The sequence below is a fragment of the Haliotis rubra genome, unplaced genomic scaffold (genome assembly GCF_003918875.1).
Source record: "Haliotis rubra isolate DU_JTF1 unplaced genomic scaffold, ASM391887v1 Scf34, whole genome shotgun sequence".
In the NCBI taxonomy this organism is placed as follows: Eukaryota; Metazoa; Mollusca; class Gastropoda; order Lepetellida; family Haliotidae; genus Haliotis; species Haliotis rubra.
Genome location: NW_025767013.1, coordinates 3,141,652 through 3,165,785, shown reverse-complemented (window position 1 = coordinate 3,165,785; position 24,134 = coordinate 3,141,652). Strand labels below are relative to the sequence as shown.

The window sequence follows — 24,134 nt, the reverse complement described above, 5'->3', positions numbered from 1 at the left end:
TCAATCACTCAATCACTGTTTAAAGGTTTCATGCAAATCAGTAGAGGATGCAGACTGGATATTTATATCACTTGTTCATTGTAAACAAGGTAATACATTTAAGGAAAGCAAAAAAACAGACAGAATCATTATCAACCAAACTTTCGGTACACTGATGAGTTATTGACTCTCACAGCGAAACATGAAAATTATAGTAAATAACTTTTGCCAAGCATGATGAGTCACCTGGAAGTCTGTCAAAAGCTGATTGTGAATACAGCAACGTGAGTAAGGTCAGCTGTGGCAGGTGGTGGTATTTACCTCCGTGGCGTTATGTCCTCATAAGGGACGGTGGGGTAGCCTAGTGGTTAATGTGTTTGCTTGTCACACTGAAGACCCAGGTTCGAGTCCCGATTCAATGTGTGAAGCCCATGTCTGGTGTCCCCTGCCATGATATTGCTGGAATATTGCTAAAAACGGTGTAAAACCAATCTCGCTCACCCGCTCACTCTGTCCTCATAAAGGCTGGGGCAGTGGAGTAACCTCAGGTGTTCAAAGCATTCACTCATCATGCCAAAAGGCTGGGTTTGATTCCCTTATATGGGTACAATGTGTGAAGCCATTACCTGGTGTCCCACCACAGTGCAACATCACATGCTTATTACACTGCTTAATGTAGGCTAACTAAATACATGCTGTAGATTGTTTGCTTTGAGAAATTTGTATGGATTCCCATTTGGAAATGTTACATGCCCCTGGGTTTTTTTCAAAGTTGACGTCTGCCGATATTTGGATCTTACCTATGACTGTTTCACTTGGATATGGCTATGTATAATTCACCTGAACTAAAACATTTGTCATCACTCTTGGAAAATTAGACTTGATTTTATAATAGGTGCCATTTTCACAAAGTCAGTCTTTGAAGTTACATGTGACTCTTTGAGACGTTCCAGGTACGTGTGATACATTTTGTTTCACTAGTGTCAGCATATGACTTGTTACTGTTTAAGATCTTGTAGATTTTTGTTTCAAGACTATATATTTGTTGGTCACTGAGTCACCCAAAAGCTGTGACTAATATATGCATTAGGCCCAGTGACTTTGCTTTTTCTGATCCTGATCTGTTTGAATACATTCCTGCTACAGTGTGTTGTCTTCATTCTGTAGCACAAGGATAAAAGGTTGCTTAGCAAGATTACTGGGTGTTAGTATCGTTTATCATGGTTAAATGATTATATGACTAAGACGTAAGTGATTTATAGCCTCAAATTTGCTTTGACATTGTGGTTTAAAATGATCTCTCATATGTGTAAGAGAAAATTCCTAACAGTGTGAGATTATTGTTCAAGATTATTGTTTGACCTAGGTGGATTGCTGACAGTGTGAGATTATTGTTTGACCCAGGTGGATTGCTAACAGTGTGAGATTATTGTTTGACCCAGGTGGATTGCTGACAGTGTGAGATTATTGTTTGACCCAGGTGGATTGCTCGACTCAGGTGAGATTATTGTTGGAATTTATTGTAGGACCCAGGTGGATTGCTAACAGTGTGAGATTATTGTTGGGGAATATTTTTGGACCCAGGTGGAGTGCTAAGAGTGTGAGATTATTGTTCGAGATTATTATTGGACCCAGGTGGATTGCTAACAGTGTGAGATTATTGTTGGAGATTATTGTCCGATCAGGTGGATTGCTAAGTGTGTGAGATTATTGTTAAGGATTATTGTTGGACCCAGATGGATTGCTAACAGGGTGAGATTATTGTTGGAATTTATTGTAGGACCCAGGTGGATTGCTAACAGTGTGAAATTATTGTTGAACCTAGCTGGATAGATTACTTTCTTTCTATTTGCCTCAGATTGATTCTGCTATGTTTCCTTTTCATATTGTCTTCAATGATGTAGCACTTGAAGCTGAAGTGAGAGTGAGTGAGTGTGGTCTTGCGCAGTTTTTAGCAATATTCCAGTAATATTACACCAGAAATGGGCTTCACACATTGTGCCCATGTGGGGAATCGAACCCAGTGGTCTTCGGTGTGACAAGCGGGCGCTTTAGCCATTAGGGCTACCCCACCGCCCCTGAAGCTGAGGAGACATCTGTATCAAGTCATTCAAACAAACCCCCGAAGATCTGGGTGATCTTCAGCAACCCATTCTTGCCGAAGTGGCAACTAAGAAGATCACGTTTTCAGACTCAGTAAATAGATTGATCCATGTCAAGGTATCTCAGTTGTGTAGATCATGATCATCACTTCCTGTTAGGGGGCAGTAGGGTAGCCTAGTGGTTAAGGCGTTGGCTCCTCACGCCAAGGACCCGGGTTCAATTCCCCACATGGGCACAATGTGTGAAGCCCATTTCTGGTGTCCCCCGCCGTAATATTGCTGGAATATTGGTGTAAAACTAAACCTCTCACTCACTTCCTGTTACACAATTCATCTCTCAAATACTTTGTTTATGGAAAAAGTGCCCATCATTCACAAGGACTAAACATTTTTCAAAATATATTTGTGGTTTGAAAGTCTAAATTTGTCATGAAAATGTAGCAATAACTGTGATGAGAAGGAAAAACGTCAGCTTTAGTTGAGTTTCCTGACAACTGTTATGCCAGAAATGCAACACCATACCTAGCGCTGCCACTGTGTCGGCTAATGGCTGTCCAAATGACCTTTAGACTTCATGTTCACTGCTCAACAGTTACCACAACTACTCAATGATCCCATTGAAATGCTTTCCATGTCACGGTAGATTTTGGGAGCAGTTGTTCAATTCACTGCAAATCATTTCAGCTGAAGTGCTTCCTTGATAGTGGGTTTGAATTTCATAATTCATCATTGTGATTTTAGAGTGACATTATAATGTATGTATGTGATTGTGGGCTCAGTGTATAACAGTGTATAGCGCTATAGTTTGTATAGTGCATTTATGTGATGGTAGGCTCAGTGTATAACAGTGTATAGCACTATAGTTTGTATAGTGCATTTATGTGATGGTAGGCTCAGTGTATAACATGGTAGGCTATAGTGTATATAGCACTATAGTTTGTATAGTGCATTTATGTGATTGTAGGCTCAGTGTATAACAGTGTATAGCACTATAGTTTGTATAGTGCATTTATGTGATTGTAGGCTCAGTGTATAACAGTGTATAGCACTATAGTTTGTAAAGTGCATTTATGTGATGGTAGGCTCAGTGTATAACAGTGTATAGCACTATAGTTTGTTTAGTGCATTTATGTGATGGTAGGCTCAGTGTATAACAGTGTATAGCATAGTTATGTGCATTTATGTGTAGGCTCAGTGTATAACAGTGTATAGCACTATAGTTTGTTTAGTGCATTTATGTGATGGTAGGCTCAGTGTATAACAGTGTATAGCGCTATAGTTTGTATAGTGCATTTATGTGATGGTAGGCTCAGTGTATAACAGTGTATAGCCCTATAGTTTGTATAGTGCATTTATGTGATGGTAGGCTCAGTGTATAACAGTGTATAGCACTATAGTTTGTATAGTGCATTTATGTGATGGTAGGCTCAGTGTATAACAGTGTATAGCACTATAGTTTGTATAGTGCATTTATGTGATTGTGGGCTCAGTGTATAACAGTGTATAGCGCTATAGTTTGTATAGTGCATTTATGTGATGGTAGGCTCAGTGTATAACAGTGTATAGCACTATAGTTTGTTTAGTGCATTTATGTGCTGGTATGCTCAGTGTATAACAGTGTATCCCACTCTAGTGTGTATAGTGCATTTATGTGCTGGTAGGCTCAGTGTATAGTGCTATAGTTTGTATATTGCATTTATGTGATAGTACACTCAGTGTAGAACCTGTAGAATCTGTGGCATTTTATGGGCTATAAAACAAGCTTTATTTTGTGTTCATAAAAACAAACAGAAAAAGAATTAGGCATGGCTTTAACAGGCTACCTTTTCATGATTACCTGATGATGGAACTTGTGGGGTTATTTCCACATATTTGTGAGCTAATGACCAATTTTCTTAATGTTTTTCTTGGCCGATGGGTTTATTTATTGAAATTCACCACACAAACATTTTGAAGTGTATTTGGGATGCAAGTAACAGTACTATTGGGAAATGTTGAAGCCCATATTGGGAATTTAAGTAACTATTTATCGTGGATTTACAGCAAACATCAGCTCTCTGGAAAGGAAGGAAAAGCTGTTACTACACTTTGTTGGTTGAAATTGTTTCAAGACAAAGAGTGCTGCATCATATGCTAGGATTAAGCCAAGATTAACATTGTAACTTACAAAGAGCCGTCTCTGACTTGCTAAACAAATATGCAATATGCCCAGTGATGTGTGCAACTTAATCATGAGAGCATTATGAACATTTGAGCAATAAGTTGGACAAAACATCAGGAAGTGTAGAAGCATTAAGTTCACACATAACTGCAAAGAGCTATTATAAAGAGGACGTTACTGAAGCCCTGACCTGAAACTTGTTAAGTACTTATCTGGCTCAAATCAAATGTGTTCAGTGGTTTTATGTACTTATGTCTCAATGTTTAATGGCCTGGTTCTGATAGTGGCAATGAATCATGCCTGTTGATATTCAGGGGCTATTGGTCTAACAGTCATTGAACCATTATTAATTTTTCTCTCTACTCTTCCCCCCCCCTGTCTTTACTGTAATGGCATGGCCCTAAAAGAATCAGACTATTTTCCACAGGTTCTGCATCTGAATCATGGGTTAAAGAAAGGTCTATTGTTTTATTTTCATTGAAGATTCAGTTTGTATTCAACTTGTTGCACAATTATCCAGTTATTGTTTTGATGCTGTGAAAGCATTGTATTGCAGCATTGAAGCATTGTAATATGTATTGCATTGTTTCATCATGTGTCAGTCTAAGTAAACTTAGGTTCAGTATTACTTGTTACACTGCTATACTGAGTCTAACAAAACCTTGTGGAAGGTCGCGTGTGTTCAACAAATCCGTATGCATCAGATAAGGTGTTTCTTTTGTGTATGAGGTTATACATGACTGAGGCTTACACATGATTCGCTGTTGGTGGGTACATGCTATTTTTAAGTCTAATCACAACATCCTTTCACAAGATGGGTTATTCAACCAGCATCAAAGCAAGACTTCATCTTCCTTCCCTTTAGTAATAGTATGAACTGTCAGTGTTGAGATCACCCATGAAAATATGTGAATTCTTCAGCACCACATGCTTGTAAGAGGCGACTCATGGGTTGAGGTCGTCTGGCTTGCTGACTTGGTTGACACATGTCATCATATGTCAGCTGCATAGATCGACGCTCATACTGTTAATCACTGGATTGTCTGGTCCACACTAGATTATTTACAAACCGCTGCCACATAGCTGGAATATTGCTAAGTGTTCCATTAAACATGTTAAACCACAAACAGTGTTTTGATGTTGCTTTGAAGATCCTTTTGTCAGGTGAGCTATTTTGCCATGTTATTTTTTAATAACATGGGGATGTGCTTTATACAGGAGCTGGTGACAAATATTTCAATACGTGTCCTCTTGTCATCTATTAAATTTGGTAATAATGAAGGACAACTTGTATGCTGTTTCTTTCTGCACTCAATGACTAATTGTTTCCTCATTGAATCTGTCGGAAACATGCACGGAAATCCTGTCAACTTACATCAATAAAATTTTCAGTGGTTAGTTTAAAATACTTTTAAATACATAACCTTATTGAGAGTGGCTTTGAAATTACGGAACTAATATTTTCATTTGATGAATATGATGACATTTTGATTCCCTCAAAATGTATTTGAAGATTAATCTTTTGTATTTTGTTTGGAAGTTATGGAAATAGAACCAATTAGTCCACTGCAGCACCTGATGTCCTTCCTCCTCTAGCCTTTGTGCACTTGACATTGGTTTGTCAAAAATGTCATATGCTTCCATCATTAGTGGTATGTTTGGGTGCAGATCATCAGCTTCCATCATTAGTGGTAGGTTTGGGTGCAGATCATCAGCTTCCATCATTAGTGGTAGGTTTGGGTGCAGATCATCAGCTTCCATCATTAGTGGTATGTTTGGGTGCAGATCATCAGCTTCCATCATTAGTGGTAGGTTTGGGTGCAGATCATCAGCTTCCATCATTAGTGGTATGTTTGGGTGCAGATCATCAGCTTCCATCATTAGTGGTCAGATCATCAGCTTCCAGTTAGTGGTATGTTTGGGTGCAGATCATCAGCTTCCATCATTAGTGGTATGTTTGGGTGCAGATCATCAGCTTCCATCATTAGTGGTATGTTTGGGTGCAGATCATCAGCTTCCATCATTAGTGGTATGTTTGGGTGCAGATCATCAGCTTCCATCATTAGTGGTAGGTTTGGGTGCAGATCATCCAGCATTAGTGGTAGGTTTGGGTGCATCATTAGTGGTAGGTTTGGGTGCAGATCATCAGCTTCCAGATCATCAGCTTAGTGGTAGGTTTGGGTGCAGATCATCAGCTTCCATCATTAGTGTGATCATCAGCTTCCATCATTAGTGGTATGTTTGGGTGCAGATCATCAGCTTCCATCATTAGTGGTATGTTTGGGTGCAGATCATCAGCTTCCATCATTAGTGGTATGTTTGGGTTCAGATCATCACAATGTCTGTCATCCTGATTGTTTTAAGTAGACAAAGCTAATAATGCCAAAGTCAGGATAGAACTCCTTGCTTGACGGTTACCGAACCCCAAAGTTTTAATGTCATGCATCCTTGAAAAGCAACAATTTCAAAGTGATCAAGTCATTTAGGTTATTAGCACAGAGGTGGGCTAGTGGACAAAACATTTGTTTGTCATACTGAATACCTGTGTTGATTCCCCTACAGTTTGTGAAGCCCATTTCTGCTGTCCCCTGACATCATATTGCTAGAATATGGCCCAAAACAACCAAAACCCATACTCACTCTTGTTTCAGGTTATGTTCTAGTACATATCCTGTCTTTTGGAAGATGTAGTGAATTTTTTTTTAATTGCGGCGATTATTTATTTTTCACATGCTTTTCTTTCCCAGAACCATGGATGAAAAGAGGGTGGTGGACTACTTTGTGGTGGCCGGCCTCCCCAGCAATCCTCTCCCCTTGGAGGAATTCACCAACGAGGCGGCTATCAAACCCTCCTTCAAACAGGACCCCATCACTGAAATTGCAGTCATCAACCGCAGTCTGGGTGAAAAGGTCCCTAAGGGATTCACCTGCATTGAGAGGACTCCGTCTGGCTTACCAGCTGACCTCAACCATGGTTCTATACGCTGCCACGAAATGTTCCTTTGCTACAGGCGGAGTCGTGAGAAGCCACCTTTAACTGACCTTGGGTGAGTCTGTTCATTGACCAGTAGGAGATGGGAACCCTAAGGGTTTCTGTTTAATTCAGAGAGACTCTTGTGTGTGCTGTGTCTCCGGTTGTATTTGATAACGCAAATATCCCAATAGTTATTTTCCGGTCCTTCCTGTTCCGTATTATTGTAGTCTGTGATTGACCGCTTTATAAACATGCTGTAATCAATGAAGCCTTGTTTGTCAAGAACATTTGGAAGTCAAATTATCATTGATCCACTTGTGTCTAATCACATTTCAGTTTATGTAATCTGATATCTTGTTTAGCTTAACTTGAACTAACATTAGGATGCAATAATTTGATTTTGTTCTGTATGAGGATATGACATTAATCTTGAATTATTGTGCTGGCATGTTGACACATTAATGTTTAATGTGTCTGTTTATACAGTTCTTTTACTTCATCTTTGGAAGTTGTGATTCAGTTATTTATTACAGTTAATGGTAAGATTGAAGATTAGGCATTAAGATCAACAGGTCTATCAGATGATCATACAATCCAGTGTTGAATTTGATCAGTGTAAATAGGGCTAGAAATATATATAAATGGGAAATCAAATTTGTTACTGATGGCAGTAACAGGAAGTATGTTTCTCAGTCAAATACCGTTCTAATTAAGATTTGTTGGTCTGTTGAACAGCTACCTCTTGTTAATTTGGAGAGGGGGCTTTGGTGTAGCCTGGTGGTTAAAGCGTTTGCTCATCACGCCGAAGACTCAGGTTCGATTCCCCACATGGGTACAATGTTTGAAGCCCATTTCTGATGTTCCCGCCATGATGTTGCTGGAATATTGCTTAAAGTGGCGTAAAACTACGCTCACTATCTCACTAATTTGGAGAGGATCCCAGTTTCCAATGAGGATAGCGTTGTTATCTTAAGAACCATTAACTAGATTCGCTTTTGGTACGTTCAAGCCGGGATATAGTATTAGGCCCCGTCACAAGGGGACTTTATCCACTCTTGCATCTCAAGAATTGGAATATCTTAAGAACCATTAACTAGATTCGTTTCATATTTGGTACCTAAGTTCATCACAGTATAAGAAAAGTCCCAGTCAGGTTTGGTGACCTTGACTTTCATTTCAAGGTCACAAGGGGACTTTAGCGTTTTACTCTTGTCAGCGAGATATCTCAAGAACCGTTCACTAGATTTTCTTCATATTCAACACCAAGCTTTATCTAGGGAAGGCGCAGGGCCCAGTCTATTTTGGTGACCTTCACATAATTTTCAAGGTCATGGCGACACTTTGAAGATTTCAGCATGTTAACCTAAATTCACTGGATTTTCTTCATAGAATGTTTTTCAATAAGCAATTTCTTTAGTACAATTTTTGCAAATTTCATACACTATGACATTCATGTCACGGTCAAAGTCAGTCTTGAAAATATTTGTGTGTTTGAACCACTAAAGAGCAAGATATCAAGAGAGGTTGACTGGTCATGTTTTTGTTGACATTTAACTTCATCTTAAACTTTCATTACTTTTATGTTTGATTTGATAATTTGCGGCAGGGGATTATGTCACCTTAGTGACAATGCTTGTTGAAAATGTGTGGTTGCCTGATTTTGTCATACTTCCTTGATAGTGTGAACTGCTTCTCTTATAGTAATCCCCAATTGGCCCCAACTTGAACACATGTTGTAATAATGCTGACTGCAAACAACACTCACCACTCATGTCAAATAACAAGATATTTTGTAGGGGTAGCTCAGTATAGTTTCATCATAATGTTTTTATTTCGGTACTTACCGGTTCAGACATGAGGAAACGATATCAATACTGCACAGAATTATTAGTACATGCATTGCAAAAATTTTGTAACACTTGAATCTTGGGATATTTCTGTTTTTACTTGTTCCTTTCCTTGTTTCATTTGTGCCAAAATTATAACACTTTTATTTTGTCATGGTTACTTTTATTACCTGGTCAAGACATGATTTTGTTGGGTTTTGCTTTATAAATCAAGCATTAACTCGAACGGTAGTTTTTGTTAAAAAAATAGGAAAAATAATAATAATATTCTACATCTTCAGATATTTCTGTTGTCCAATTGTTCCTTTCCTTGTTTCTGATTTTGAGCCAAATCAATATTAGGCACTTTTATTTTGTCATGGTTTTTGCTTTTTTGAAAGTTAAGGATTCCTATCAAGCATTCTAAAGGTATTTTGTTGGGTTTTGAGTTATAGTAGTTTTTCCCAAAAAATAATTCTTGCAATATATTGCAATACACATCACAATATATGCTTTTGCATTGCAATATATCGCAACATGAAAATTCTCCGCAATACCCACCCCCACACATGGTTTAGAAACCCATTTGAGTTAGCTGCTGTGGGCTGCTCCATGATGATGACCTATGGTCAGATCATGGAGACTACTTCCTTGATTGTAATTATGTTTGTTGTGCTTTATGGTTTAATAGTGTTATTTGGTCATATTGAGTTTGTACAATCCTCACCTCGACAGTACACAGAAACTGGCTGAAATTGTTTTATTGAGGGTCAAACTAGGAATGAAATTTAAACAGTTAGCCAAATTCTCAGTCATGACAGCAATGCTAATGTGTTATTAATGTACCACTTCAATCATGGGAGTAGACAAAATGTGCATCGATTCACTGATAAAATGGTACGAGATTAGAGAAACAAACAGATAAGTGTGCTCATGCAGTTGTATACACGACTTTCGACTTGTGACTGTGAGATAAATGTTATCTAATAAACACTCTTGTAGTAGTTTCAATATGCTCAAAATCTACTTATAATTTTAAAGATAGATAAAGCATAGACTTGCTAAGATTCTAATTGTGGCATCATGTTCTATTGCTTCTGTCTTCTATGACTTAGTAAGCCCAATTAGATGGGACTAGGAATACAGAATAATGTTCCCAAAATAGCATCCCCCAAAGGGATTGACTCCTTATGGAATCATTATCAGATTCTCACATTCTGTAAACAGTGATATAGCTCCTGTTTTCACTTACCATTAGTCTCTGAAAATATATAACTTTGAAAAAAACAAACATCTCCTTTTAAATTGAAAAGGAAACCTAGTGAGATGGGAATTTCAGAACCTGAGAAAATCTCAACTTGCTTCATTTATGGCCTCCCATTACAGTAATTGAAAAAAATATGGTTCAGGGACTGTGAGACAGATTAAATCCACCTTCAACAGACATGATAGATCGGTGCTGTGGTGATTTAGAATTGCCAGAATATGATCAGATTTTGCAACATGGAAGGTAGAAGCAGGAGAGATGGGATTCACAGGCGTGAGGCATCAGACTGTTGCATGCCAACCTCCATTAACCTGCTAGCTGTATTGTGTTTTCCGAGATAATTCAATAACCATGGAAATGAGCCTTTGAAGCCCACATTGCATGAGTGGTGATATGGGGGAATCTTCCACATGCCCTGACTGCTGCGGTATTGAATTTGAGGAAATCTTGAACCCAATGTTCCAGTCAGTGTCCTTGGAAAATATATATTTAATTATCACAACTGTGGGGGTAAAATATTTCCAACCATCTGAACAGGTCAAAGCCCAAAGAGGTTTTGTAGCTTCGTATGGTTGTTTTATGACATTAACACAGAGATAAGTTTGTATTTTACTGATATTATTTGCTTTTATTTTTTTGGCCATAATTGCCAAATGTTAAGTAGCAATGAATATTAATCTGAAATGATAAGTTATCCAAGTTAATGGTTGGATGGTCGGAAGTGTTCATACATTAAATATGGTGTGATAAGTTCTGTTTTTGTTTTACATATGACCTTGTATTCAGGAGTTGCCATCATATTTCCAGTCGGCATATATACTCAAAACAATCACTTCTCTGGGTATAATCATTCTCATTGAGAGAGCTTGTATAGGTGCCTGATAGTCAAAATCAACATTTTATTGTTACCTTATTTGTGTGATTAAAATGGTTTGTATACCAACTTGATTGATATGACTTACAGTTGTACAAATGGATTGCCTGCCCCATTAGCCTGGTTAAAATTGATCTTCAACAACCCATGCTTGTCGTAAGAGGTGACCAATGTTATCGGGTGGTCAAGCTCACTGACTTGGTTGATCAATACCATCATGTACCTATTTTGTACATCGATGCTTGTGATGTCTATCATAGGGTTGTCTTTTCCAGTCTCAATTATTTGCAGACCACTGTCAGATAGCATTAAACAACAAACAAATCCTGTCCCATTGTATATAGTTGACTGTGTGTACTTTAGTCACTCCTTTAACGGAAGGTCATGGGTTCGATCCCCGATCGCGTCATACCAAAAGACGTTAAAATATGGTACTTGTTGGTCCCTGCCTGGCTCTCGGCATTAACGGGTACAACAAGGACTGGTCGGCTCGTAGTCAGTATAATGTGTCTGAGTGGCGTATTCATGCTTCACTGCGGCATGGTATCCCAGTGGGCTAGCACTATAAAACCAGCTTAAGTCTGGGCTAGTACAAGCAGCTGCACATACACATACACACGCATGCACGTCGTCATATGAGCGAAATATTCTCAAGTATGTCGTTAAACCCAATTTCACCTCACCTCACCTCACTCCTTTAACATTCATTCCCTCTTCAACACACCTATGATGATGATGATGATCACTGGCTTGTCTGGTCCACACTCAGCCATCATAAGGCAGAAATGCTGCTAAATGCAAAATTAAGCAACAAACGATCTCACTTAGTCTTTCATGTGACCAAACTTTTCTCTTGTTCATAGACAAACACGCTTATTTTAAAGTAAGAACAGAAGTGCCCAATGCAAGCATGCCACTTAACATATTTTTCTTTATAATCATTTTGATATGCTACTGCCAGCATTTGGAGCCATGCAGCCAATGTAAACAAAGGATAAATGCACAAATGGAAATAGGTTTTTTGTTTTTGGATATTTTCCCACTGAACTCTGAACATTTATTGACATTTGCATATGGCAGACATACTTTTGGTAGATGAGTATTCTGCAAAATTACTGGCTTCGTACATTAGAGGCATCTATAATTGTACTCTAGGCTTTGATAAACAAAAGCTTCTGATCCCATGAAGCTTGCATTCAGTATTTGTAACTTACCTGTAAGAAAAAAGCACAAGCTTTTGCTTCAGTTTGCCTCAAATGAAAATATTTCAGAAGCTAGTTATTCCAAGCAGTGCTTGGGTTGTCAACTTCATGTACTAAGTTCTGTTGTTTTGGTTTACTGTTTTTTATGTATGAATTAAGGGTGTGAAGTCACATCGGAGGTTTATTCATGCACGATTTATCAATACTCGGAGCCTTTGACATGCTGGCCTGTGAAGGCAATGCAATAGGTTGTTCAGAGTTGTGTCACTAAACTGTTACAGGCTCGAGAGGGTATAATTTCAAACTTCAGATCACCCTCTTCATTTCATCAGCACCAGGTGGTTTCACCATTGTCATTAACATCTACGATCAATATCACTTTGGGTTTGCCTCCCAATATAAATGAAATACATGTCCTGTTCAAAACAGCCTCCGTGGTGGAGTGGTTGAAAGCTCTGCCCACAGAGTGGAAGGTCACGGGTTTAATTCCCAGCCGCGTTATACCAAAAGACTTTAGAATATGGTACTTGTTGTTCCCTGCCTGACGCCCGACATTAATGGGTAAAATAAGGACTGATCGGCTCGGAGTCAGTATAATGTGTCTGAGTGGGGTATTCATGCTTAACTGCGGCATGGCATCTCAGTGAGCAAGCACTATAAAACTAGCTTAAGTCTGGGCTAGTACAAGCTGCCACACATACGCACACATGCACATCGTCATGTGAGCGATATTTTCTTAAGTATGACGTTAAAACACATTTCGCCTCACCTCACCTCACCTCACCTCACATGTCATGTTCAACCTGTAAGAATTACTATCCAACACTAAATTCATAAATTGTGTTTATATAGTCCAAATATTATCTACTAAAATGACTATCCGACTAATGAGGAAGTGACTTTGTTTTGTCAGGGTGCTGTATGAAGGGAAGGAGAAGGTTCTACAAGGGTGCGAGGTTGTCCACACGACCGCCTTCGGTCACCCTGCCAATGTCAACAACAGCAGCAACAACAGAACGTACATCACATTCCGTCGAGCATCCATTGCTGCATCCAGTGATACCTTGGCCGTCATGGATATTTGTGTCATCCTCATTAATAAGGTTAGTTCATTGTTCATTCTGAATTCATTCACATTATGCCAGACTGAGCTGTAATATTATAATTGCAATATGTAACTGTTTAGTTTTGATTGTTTCATATGCATGCTTGATTGTGGCACCTGAAAGATCAATTATCAAAAGTATTGTCGATGCAAAGAATTATTAATGATAATTGGCATGAGTCTTTGATAGTATTGATAACTGTTTTTTGTGTGTAACTAATTCATGAATGTTTGAAGACTTACTGCCGTGAAATAGGGTTATTTCTTTTCCAGATAGTTACTTCTCCAGCATTATCATAAACAACCAATGTTTACTTCTCTATGATCTATAACGATAGCAGGCCATAATGCTTAAGAGCATTTTCTTGTCAGAACCAAGTGGAATGGGTGGTGTTTCTTTAATGTTAGGAACTTCCCATGCACACTAGGCAGTTTATACAGTTGTAGCTTCATTGTATGTTCATTGTACCGTTCAACTTCTTTGGACTTTCCAATGTTAGTCTGGTTGTTAATCCCCATGCCAGTAAGACTTATCAGGTTAGAATCCCCACATGTACAATCGATGTGAAGCCCATTTCTGGTGTCCCCGCCTGTGATGTTGCTGGAATATTGCTAAAGCGTGAAGAAGCCAAACTCAGTGAGTCAACTTCTTGGGTGGGGGTAGCCAAGTGGTTAATGTGTTCGCTCGTCACTCTGAAGACCCGGGTTCGATTTCCCCACATGGGTACAATGTGTGAAGCCCATTTCTGGTGTGATATTGCTGGAATATTGCTAAAAGCGGCGTAAAACAGCAAAGATGTGCTTGTTAATCGAGCTGAAAGTTTGCAAGTGTGGGGGTTATTTTCATTGCAAACTGTTCAATTTATCAGGGGAATATTATGCTTCATTTGGATACTTGGGAATCCCAGATCAGTATGAGGTAACTGGATATTCGACTTACGTAGTTTTACTGATTGATTATATGTAATGATAAATATAGTGAGTTTTACTCCGCACTCAGCAATATTCCAGATAAATAGTGTGGTCTGTAAATAATCGTGTGTGTGGACCAGACAGTCCAGTGATCAACAGAATGAGTATCGATCTATGCAATTGAATATAAAGTAATTCACAGACTGGAAGGTGAACTTGCGACAACTTGGAATATGATACAACATAGTTTGACACAGTAAGGTTTGATAGTATTTCGCTCATCATGTGATTTATTGTTGCAGGGAGAGGACCCTCCGTTAGCATTCAACAGAATCAACAAGAACTTGAACAAAGGAATGGTGAGTCACACGCAAGACATCATTTACTTGATTTATTTATAAGCCAATCGGAGAATTAACGGGGAACATTCTCTGGTTACAGCATGAAATCCAGGTTTAGATGGACACGTTAGTCATACCTTTTAGTGTCAATAGATTCACAAAACTGTTGATTACATCCATAGAATTGTTAAGATGTGACAAGAATGAAATATGTTTCCCATTTGTACAAAAGAGGTTCAACCTATGGCTGTTTATTGCCTTGCCAGTAGACATTAAGTGAAGATATTGCACATCAGGCCAAGTCATTGTCTGTGCTTGTGTTTATTTTAATTTGTATGTCTGTCTCTTAAGTGCCTTATATCTCAACCTTATGAAATAGAGTTAACATTAAACTAATTTGCTTTCTGACGTTTTTGAAAATTGTCAATGATATAATGTAACTGAAAAGTTCATTGCAATTGGAAACAGTTTGTTTATTAAAAAGGTTTGAATTACAATTGCCTGTTTGGTTATGGGCAACACAAACTCTCAAATCCTCTTGTCACCTAAAAGACCTTGTATATTCATTATTTATGCTACAGCTATTGCAAAGATTGAAAAACAAAACAACCTAAAACTTATTACATCTATTTTCTCATGATTTCAGTTTATGTGAATTGAAACATGCAAATGGTTAACATATGCTATCATGTCAGGTCAAAGTGTATGTTTCACATGTACTGTCAGGTCACAGTGTATGTTTCACATGTACTGTCAGGTCACAGTGTATGTTTCACATGTACTGTCAGGTCACAGTGTATGTTTCACATGTACTGTCAGGTCACAGTGTATGTTTCACATGTACTGTCAGGTCACAGTGTATGTTTCACATGTACTGTCAGGTCACAGTGTATGTTTCACATGTACTGTCAGGTCACAGTGTATGTTTCACATGTTCTGTCAGGTCACAGTGTATGTTTCACATGTACTGTCAGGTCACAGTGTATGTTTCACATGTACTATCAGGTCACAGTGTATGTTTCACATGTTGTCAGGGTCACAGTGTATGTTTCACATGTCTGTCAGGTCACAGTGTATGTGTACTGTCAGGTCATGTATGTTTCACATGTACTGTCAGGTCACAGTGTATGTTTCACATGTACTGTCAGGTCACAGTGTATGTTTCACATGTACTGTCAGGTCACAGTGTATGTTTCACATGTACTTTCACATGTCAGGTCACAGTGTATGTTTCACATGTTCTGTCAGGTCACAGTGTATGTTTCACATGTACTGTCAGGTCACAGTGTATGTTTCACATGTTCTGTCAGGTCACAGTGTATGTTTTACATGTATGTTTCACATGTGTCAGGTCACAGTGTAGTGTATGTACTGTCGAGGTCACAGTGTATGTTTTCACATGTACTGTCAGGTCACAGAGTGTATGTTTCACATGTACTGTCAGGTCACAGTGTATGTTTCACATGTTCTGTCAGGTCACAGTGTATGTATTTCACATGTTCTGTCAGGTCACAGTGTATGTTTCACATGTCCTGTCAGGTCACAGTGTATGTTTCACATGTCCTGTCAGGTCACAGTGTATGTTTCACATGTCCTATCAGGTCACAGTGTATGTTTCACATGTCCTGTCAGGTCACAGTGTATGTTTCACATGTTCTGTCAGGTCACAGTGTATGTTTCACATGTACTGTCAGATCACAGTGTATGTTTCACATGTTCTGTCAAGTCACAGTGTATGTTTTACATGTTCTGTCAGATCACAGTCTATGTCTCACATGTACTGTCAGGTCACAGTGTATGTTTCACATGTACTGTCAGGTCACAGTGTATGTTTCACATGTTCTGTCAGGTCACAGTGTATGTTTCACATGTCCTGTCAGGTCACAGTGTCAGTCCTGTCACAGTGTATGTTTCACATGTCTGTCAGGTCACAGTGTATGTTTCACATGTACTGTCAGGTCACAGTGTATGTTTCACATGTTCTGTCAGGTCACAGTGTATGTTTCACATGTTCTGTCAGGTCACAGTGTATGTTTCACATGTACTGTCAGGTCACAGTGTATGTTTCACATGTACTGTCAGATCACAGTGTATGTTTCACATGTCCTGTCAGGTCACAGTGTATGTTTCACATGTCCTGTCAGGTCACAGTGCATGTTCACATGTCACATGTCCTGTCAGGTCACAGTGTATGTTTCACATGTCCTGTCAGTCACAGTGTATGTTTCACATGTTCTGTCAGGTCACAGTGTATGTTTCACATGTCCTGTCAGGTCACAGTGTATGTTTCACATGTCCTGTCAGGTCACAGTGTATGTTTCACATGTCCTGTCAGGTCACAGTGTATTCACATGTTCTGTCAGGTCACAGTGCATGTTTCACATGTCCTGTCAGGTCACAGTGTATGTTTCACATGTACTATCAGGTCACAGTGTATGTTTCACATGTACTGTCAGGTCACAGTGTATGTTTCACATGTACTGTCAGGTCACAGTGTATGTTTCACATGTACTGTCAGGTCACAGTGTATGTTTCACATGTACTGTCAGGTCACAGTGTATGTTTCACATGTACTGTCAGGTCACAGTGTATGTTTCACATGTCAGTGTATGTTCTGTCAGGTCACAGTGTATGTTTCACATGTTCTGTCAGGTCACAGTGTATGTTTCACATGTACTGTCAGGTCACAGTGTATGTTTCACATGTTCTGTCAGGTCACAGTGTATGTTTCACATGTACTGTCAGATCACAGTCTATGTCTCACATGTACTGTCAGGTCACAGTGTATGTGTATGTTTCAGGTGGGCTCAGATGTATTTCTCTGCTACAAGAAAGCTATGAACAAAGTGGATCTCCTTGCTTACAAACCAGGTAAATTATGTTCCGCGCCGTGATATTGCAGATTTATTGCTAAAGCATCATAAAACTTAACTCACTCACTCACTCAACCCTAGAACAACTTTGAAAAATATGGTTGTGTAAGTTGTATCAACCTTTCGGGAACACAGGATAGAACAAACCTTACATATTTGTTACAGACTGCCATGATTTTGCTGAAAATTGCTGAGTGCAGTGTTGAACAACAAACAAACAAATCATACAGAAAGAACACAGGATGTCATCTGTTCTGATACATGTAATATACATCATTCCTCCTACCTTACACATCATTACACCTCTAATAGAGACCCATGAAGATCCGGGTACAATAGGTCTTCAGCAACCCATGCTTGCCACAAAAGGCGACTATGCTTGTCGTAAGAGGCGACTAACGGGATCGGGTGGTCAGGTTCGCTGACTTGGTTGACACGTCATCGGTTCCCAATTGCGCAGATCGATGCTCATGCTGTTGATCACTGGATTGTCTGGTCTCACTTGATTATTTACAGACCGCCATATAGCTGGAATATTGCTGAGTGCTCTTAAAACTCAACTCACTCACTCACTCACTCACTCACTCACTCTCTCATTACACCTCTAATAGAAGAGTCCTTGTCTGTATCAGTACCAGGATGTCAGAGAACCCCCACAATCAACATCGGTTGTTATGTAGAGACAGGGGTAGAAATAACCCATTGCCCGACGCCCGAGTCCAGTGTTTTTTTCTGTCGGGCAAGCAGATTTGTATATCACACTGTACCTATGTCCAGTTGATATTCCAATGTTAATTATGTTGTTTATTTATAAAATCAACAAGAAAACGGACGGTATAGTGGAAAAATTAGCAGGGCAAGTGATTTTACATGTGCCACTGTACCGGAGTACACTAGCCACTAGCAATTTTAAAGTTATTTCCACCCCTGAGAGACTATTTTTCGTGTCTCATGTATCAATGCTAAATGAATGTGACTAAAGAACACGCTTGTACTGTCTGCTTGCAGGTATCATTGACAGATATCCGATGTACGATCAGGACACATATCAACTCCCAGAACAGGTGCCTATGTTCTGCCTGCCTATGGGAGCCACCATTGAATGCTGGCCAGCTAATGCTCAGCACCCGTTGCCTGTGTTTTCCACCTTCATCTTGACCATACCAAATGGAGAGAAGGTGAGGGCTTGTTCACATGGGCTACATATTGGCAATAGAAACAGAAATTAACTGCTTGTATTCATATTTGGGAAAAGTATTATTTTTGTCTGGATTATCAAATGGTTACATTGTGTGGAGTTGACTTTTTGGTCCTTCATTTGCAGTCCTTTGCTGATCATTTGTTAAATGATATTTCCCCCCACTTTAAGTGGGTATACCTGTAACTGTACCAAGAGATGTAAATCTCACAATCAAATAGACTTTGTCATGGCAATATTGAATAGATCTGTCTTGCTTAAGTGTATAATTCAGTGGCTTTATCATATTGTGGACACTGATAGTGATTTGTCCATCACACTGATCACTGGATAGTCCTAACCTGTATTAATATGAATGAATGATACTTGTTTAGATACCACAATTATTTGTATCCAGTCAATCTCAATAGAATATCAGTTCTTTGATATCCATCTGATGAAACATGAATGGATTATTATAGTATATTTATATAGCGCACATATCCACGCAACTGGTGCATGCTCAAGGCGCTGGTATTTTTCCCTCGATCATTGGATGTCAATCTCAACGGCACATCGTATCATCGATCTCAATTCCCTGGGGAGTATACAACTCTTGCTGCCACTAGGCGCACCGAGTTATTGTGGCTTTCTCATCCTAACGAGGTACCCATTCACAGTTGGGTGGACTGGGACACACAGTCACAGTACTTTGTCCAAGTTTACTGCACGTTGCTGTACCCGCAACTAGGTGTTTGCACACGTATTCATGTGGCCACCATCTGGTCATATACCAACGGATTCGTGGGTTCTTTTAAGTGCACAGGGTTGTGTACTGTACACTAGGGGTTGTGACAACACTGAAAGAGTCTGCACACAAAGTTGACTCCCAGGTTTTACACCCACAGTCACAGGTGGGCTCGATCCTGCACCTCAACCTCGCATCACTAGCCTGGCTCAACCTACCCCATACAAATAAATGCTGGATCACTAGATATTTACTGCTGAATGTCATTAACTGCTGAATGATATTCACTGCAACTTTATATTTACTGCTGAATGATATTCACTGCAACTTTGTATTTACTGCTGAATATAAAGCTTTGTATTTACTGCTGAATGATATTCACTGCAACTTTGTATTTACTGCTGAATGATATTTACTGCAGCTTTGTATTTACTGCTGAATGATATTCACTGCAACTTTGTATTTACTGCTGAATGATATTCACTGCAACTTTGTATTTACTGCAATGATATTCACTGCAACTTTGTATTTACTGCTGAATGATATTTACTGCAGCTTTGTATTTACTGCTGAATGATATTCACTGCAACTTTGTATTTACTGCTGAATGATATTCACTGCAACTTTATATTTACTGCTGAATGATATTTACTGCAGCTTTGTATTTACTGCTGAATGATATTTACTGATTGATATGAACATCAACTAATAATCAGGATTTCTTCAGGATACATGCAGTACATGCACCTACTATATTATGTAGACAGTCCTCTATTTATCGCTGCAAGTGTCGCAAGCTCTAGATGTGTGTGATGTGTATGTTATAGGTCTTCGGTGCTGCTGTGACATTCTACGAAGAGTACCATGAAGATAAACTAACAGATCTCCAAATGCGTCACTTGGGTCTGAAGAACAAACATATCCGAGAACAGTACCGCATCCTCAAGACAGTCCATGCCAACAAGAGCATCTGTTTACTATCTCGCTGGCCATTCTTCGATGCTTTTAAGAAGTTCCTGTCCTATCTGTACAAGATCTCTATCACTGGCCCTCACACTGTGCCCATAGAAAGGTAAGGGGACTTTTCATCAACAAAATTAAATTTTTTTAAGAATCTGGGTAAAATATTTCTGCACAGTGAGATGAAATCTTTTGAGACAATGCTGCGGCACAATGAGAGAAATTTGGTCAATGGAGCTGAAAAATTAGATTATATTATAATAGTGTTTTTTTAAAGTGTTGAAGAATCTTGTTGTCACTCTATTCTGCTGGAATACTTGTATTGTTGTTGTTGTTTCAGACACATCTCTCACTTCATGTATGACGTCCCCTATCCCTCCCCACAGAGGCCTCGCATCCTGGTACAGGTAGGTTGTGCAACCCTGCTCGATTGCTTTGCAAGAACTGTCATATCACTATTTAAAACAAATGTACAGTGATTTATGTAACACTAACACTGAAAGTAGGAAAGATATTATCAGTATTGACAAATGAGTTGAATAGTCGATATATTTTATATTGCCTATGTGCTAAATTGTTGTATTCACTTCCAGTTAAACCATGAAGCTTTGTCACTCTGTATGCCTGAAGACTCACCACTCCCACAAAGGTAAGCACATGGCAGATATCAAACTGACAGCCATGTTAGAGATTGGTAGTAGGCTGTACTATGTCAAACACTAACTCAGTTTTAGCTGAGCTGAAACATTGCTATGTCTGTACTTAACAAACCACCTGTGTTCACCATTGTGAAACAAAGAATCTCACCTACTGACCCATACCTGTTGGGTCCATGTTGCCTAAAACATGTACTGGTATGCGAGGATAATCTGACAGAAGTATGTCACTCGAAAGTTATTGTATTGTAATATTGACACAACATATTGCATCATATGTTGATGCAAACACAGAGTGGTTGATAGTATTTGAATAACTACAAACCTTTGATTTATCCAGGGCTATTATGATTTCATACTTCTGTTTTAATACTTCTACCCTGTCCACTGTATGAGCACTTTTCTCCAATAATGTCCTCTCGATCAACTTCTAGACCAATCTGTAAGCAATACTTATGACGTCTCCATATAGGACAAACGTTTTGGGCGGAAGACACAGAGGGTTTTTTTTGTTAGTTTTATGAGCTGGGTACTGTTATACAGAATTGTTGCTTCTTTATCATTTAAACTATGTTTGTACGCTTACGCTTGATCTCTGAAAACGGATTTAACTTGTGATGATTTTGATGATTGAATATGATATGCTTCTGAGAGGACATTGACATGATCGTTGTATATGTTGACTGTTTCAGTGGTGCGTCTTTCATCACGCTGCTGAAGAACATGGGCCCAGAGAACTGCATGAGCATCCTGGGATACATCCTGCTGGAGCACAAGATCCTCATCCATTCCCTCCGCCCTGCTGTCCTCACGGGCGTTGCTGAGGCCGTGTCAACTGTAAGTCACGATATACTCAGCCTTAGATGTTCATTATTATTTACAATTAGCAAAGAGGATAAGTGTTTACCATATTTCACTATGCAACATAGTTTGTTGCTTGCCCTGCTTGAACAAGACAAAAATATTTACTTTGTTTACATTTTCTGTCAGTATTGCTTAAGCATTGAGAACTGGTGCAGAATTTTAGTCCTTGTGGATTACCATCATTGGATTTATATTTTGGAGATAAGCATACTGTGTTGGAAAATCAGAGGTATATATGGCCCGAGCAGCGTGAAATAGAAAATTTAGAGGTATTCTAATAACTCTAATTTTAGCTCTAAGATTTAAAACGTGTAGCGTGAGGTTTTCAATAGAAAATTTAGAGCTATTATAATTTCGTTATATACCTCTGATTTTCCAACACAGTATGTTTATCTCCATTCTACCATAACCGCCTTTATTAAGATTCATACAGTACAACCTTAACCTTGCCAGGATTGAGGCCCCCATTGTCTATACTCTGTTATGACTTCTTCGTCTTGTAAACAGCACAGGAACAAACTAACAAATGCGTGAAACACTTGTGGAGAACTCAGACTTTGAACGTGCAATTTATCATCTGAATACTCTCAATGGACTCTGCTGTGAAGCCCCTTATTTTCCTTATCCTGACTCATGCTCTTTTTGCTTGTCTTCTTCTTCTTTGCGAACATAGTGGAACACTTGTATCTCCCTAATTGAAGCTCCCTTCAATTTAAAATCACTAATTAGTATTCACCACGAGGTTACCTCCTTTCCACAAGCTGGAGCGAGAGCCACCTCTACCCATGTGCCTCACTCTCTCCTTCTTAGCCCAGTGAGCTGGGCGTGAGGCGCCTGTGTCTCCGACACACTATATCCTTTGAATTATATTTAGTTAGTTACCTGCATTATAGACATCTATAGAGGTTTAGCTAGTATCCTTCAACGATTATATATTGATATTTAGTCGTTTTTCTACAGTTTAGTCACGGGGGGCCGTGTTTGTTTCAGTGGTTTACGTTGATGAAAATTCTGTACTATTGCAGATTCGTTTTTTATGCTGCTGCTGATCCGCCTTTAATATGATGTATGCGTAGCCATGTTTATTATATTCACATTGCAGTTGCGGTACTAATTTATCCAATTCTACCTTTTTATTAATATTTGCTTGGTTTGCACGCACAGCAGATAGGTCGGCGTATGCAGAGTCTAGTATGACTGATACACGGAACCCCTCGCCAGTCTACTGCTGTTGGCCGACTCTCCTCCCGTGTGGTGTTCTGCTAGAGTGGTGGAGAGGTGTGGGGCGTAGTCCGCCATCTCAAAGAAGCATCCTGCTTCCCCAGACATCCCATCGTCGCAGCAGAAGACTAGAGGGTTTTCTACATCTCAACAACCAGACCGTTCCCATCGAAGTTTTGGGCCTGTATGATGATCAGCCGGTCATCATACGGATGTACATCAAAGATTGACCGATGTCGGCACAGATCAGCATGCAGCCTGATGTACCAAGCGCAGATATCGCGATGATCGTCCTGAGGGTCCCATCATTACCAACACTCAAAGCGCCGGGCGTGCACACCCAGGGCAGCGTGCGACCTCTGAGGGGAAAATCAGCGAAGTCTACTAGGACTTTCTCAGCGAGATTGTTCCAGCCGATGACCTGGACCTCTCGATGATCAGCTGATCATCATCCCCGCGATCGCATACAAGAAGCGACCGGTGACAGCTACAGCGACATCAGCAGAGATCACCATGCAGCCTGATGCCTCTACACTGATGTCGGACGATTTTCCGCTGGACCCCTCCATTAACACCGCAGATAAAGCACCCGGCCCGACCTAAATTTCGCAGACCATCCCAGAAGACATGATCGCGACAAATTATGAACATCATGGAGGACCAATATCTGCGGTAGCAGGAGTCGAACAACCAGAAGGCTCCAAGCGTAGAACAGCACCCCAGAGGCACCCCGTCAAGCGTAGCAGCCAGGGCGATGTCACCTTAGCGAAGGAAGTCCGCGGACCACCTTGGCGAAGGACCTAGATGTACAGCCTTCGGCGGAAAAGGACCTAGATGTACAGCCTTCGCTGGCGAAGGCGGAAAGAACCTAGATGTACAGCCTTCCGGCGAA

At 39.6% G+C, this 24,134-nt stretch overlaps 1 protein-coding gene across 1 annotated transcript in view; it reads left to right on the top strand.

Annotated features, from left to right (window-relative positions):
* Positions 1-24,134, top strand: part of LOC124284602 (C-myc promoter-binding protein-like) — an 86,594-nt gene that overhangs the window by 30,342 nt on the left and 32,118 nt on the right. Inside the window, 9 exon segments of the mRNA XM_046720707.1 lie at positions 6,990-7,289; positions 13,299-13,488; positions 14,705-14,761; positions 17,545-17,614; positions 18,625-18,794; positions 20,369-20,613; positions 20,842-20,908; positions 21,095-21,150; positions 21,850-21,994. Of these exon segments, the coding sequence (XP_046576663.1) occupies positions 6,994-7,289; positions 13,299-13,488; positions 14,705-14,761; positions 17,545-17,614; positions 18,625-18,794; positions 20,369-20,613; positions 20,842-20,908; positions 21,095-21,150; positions 21,850-21,994 (1,296 nt within the window). The 5' untranslated portion in view covers positions 6,990-6,993.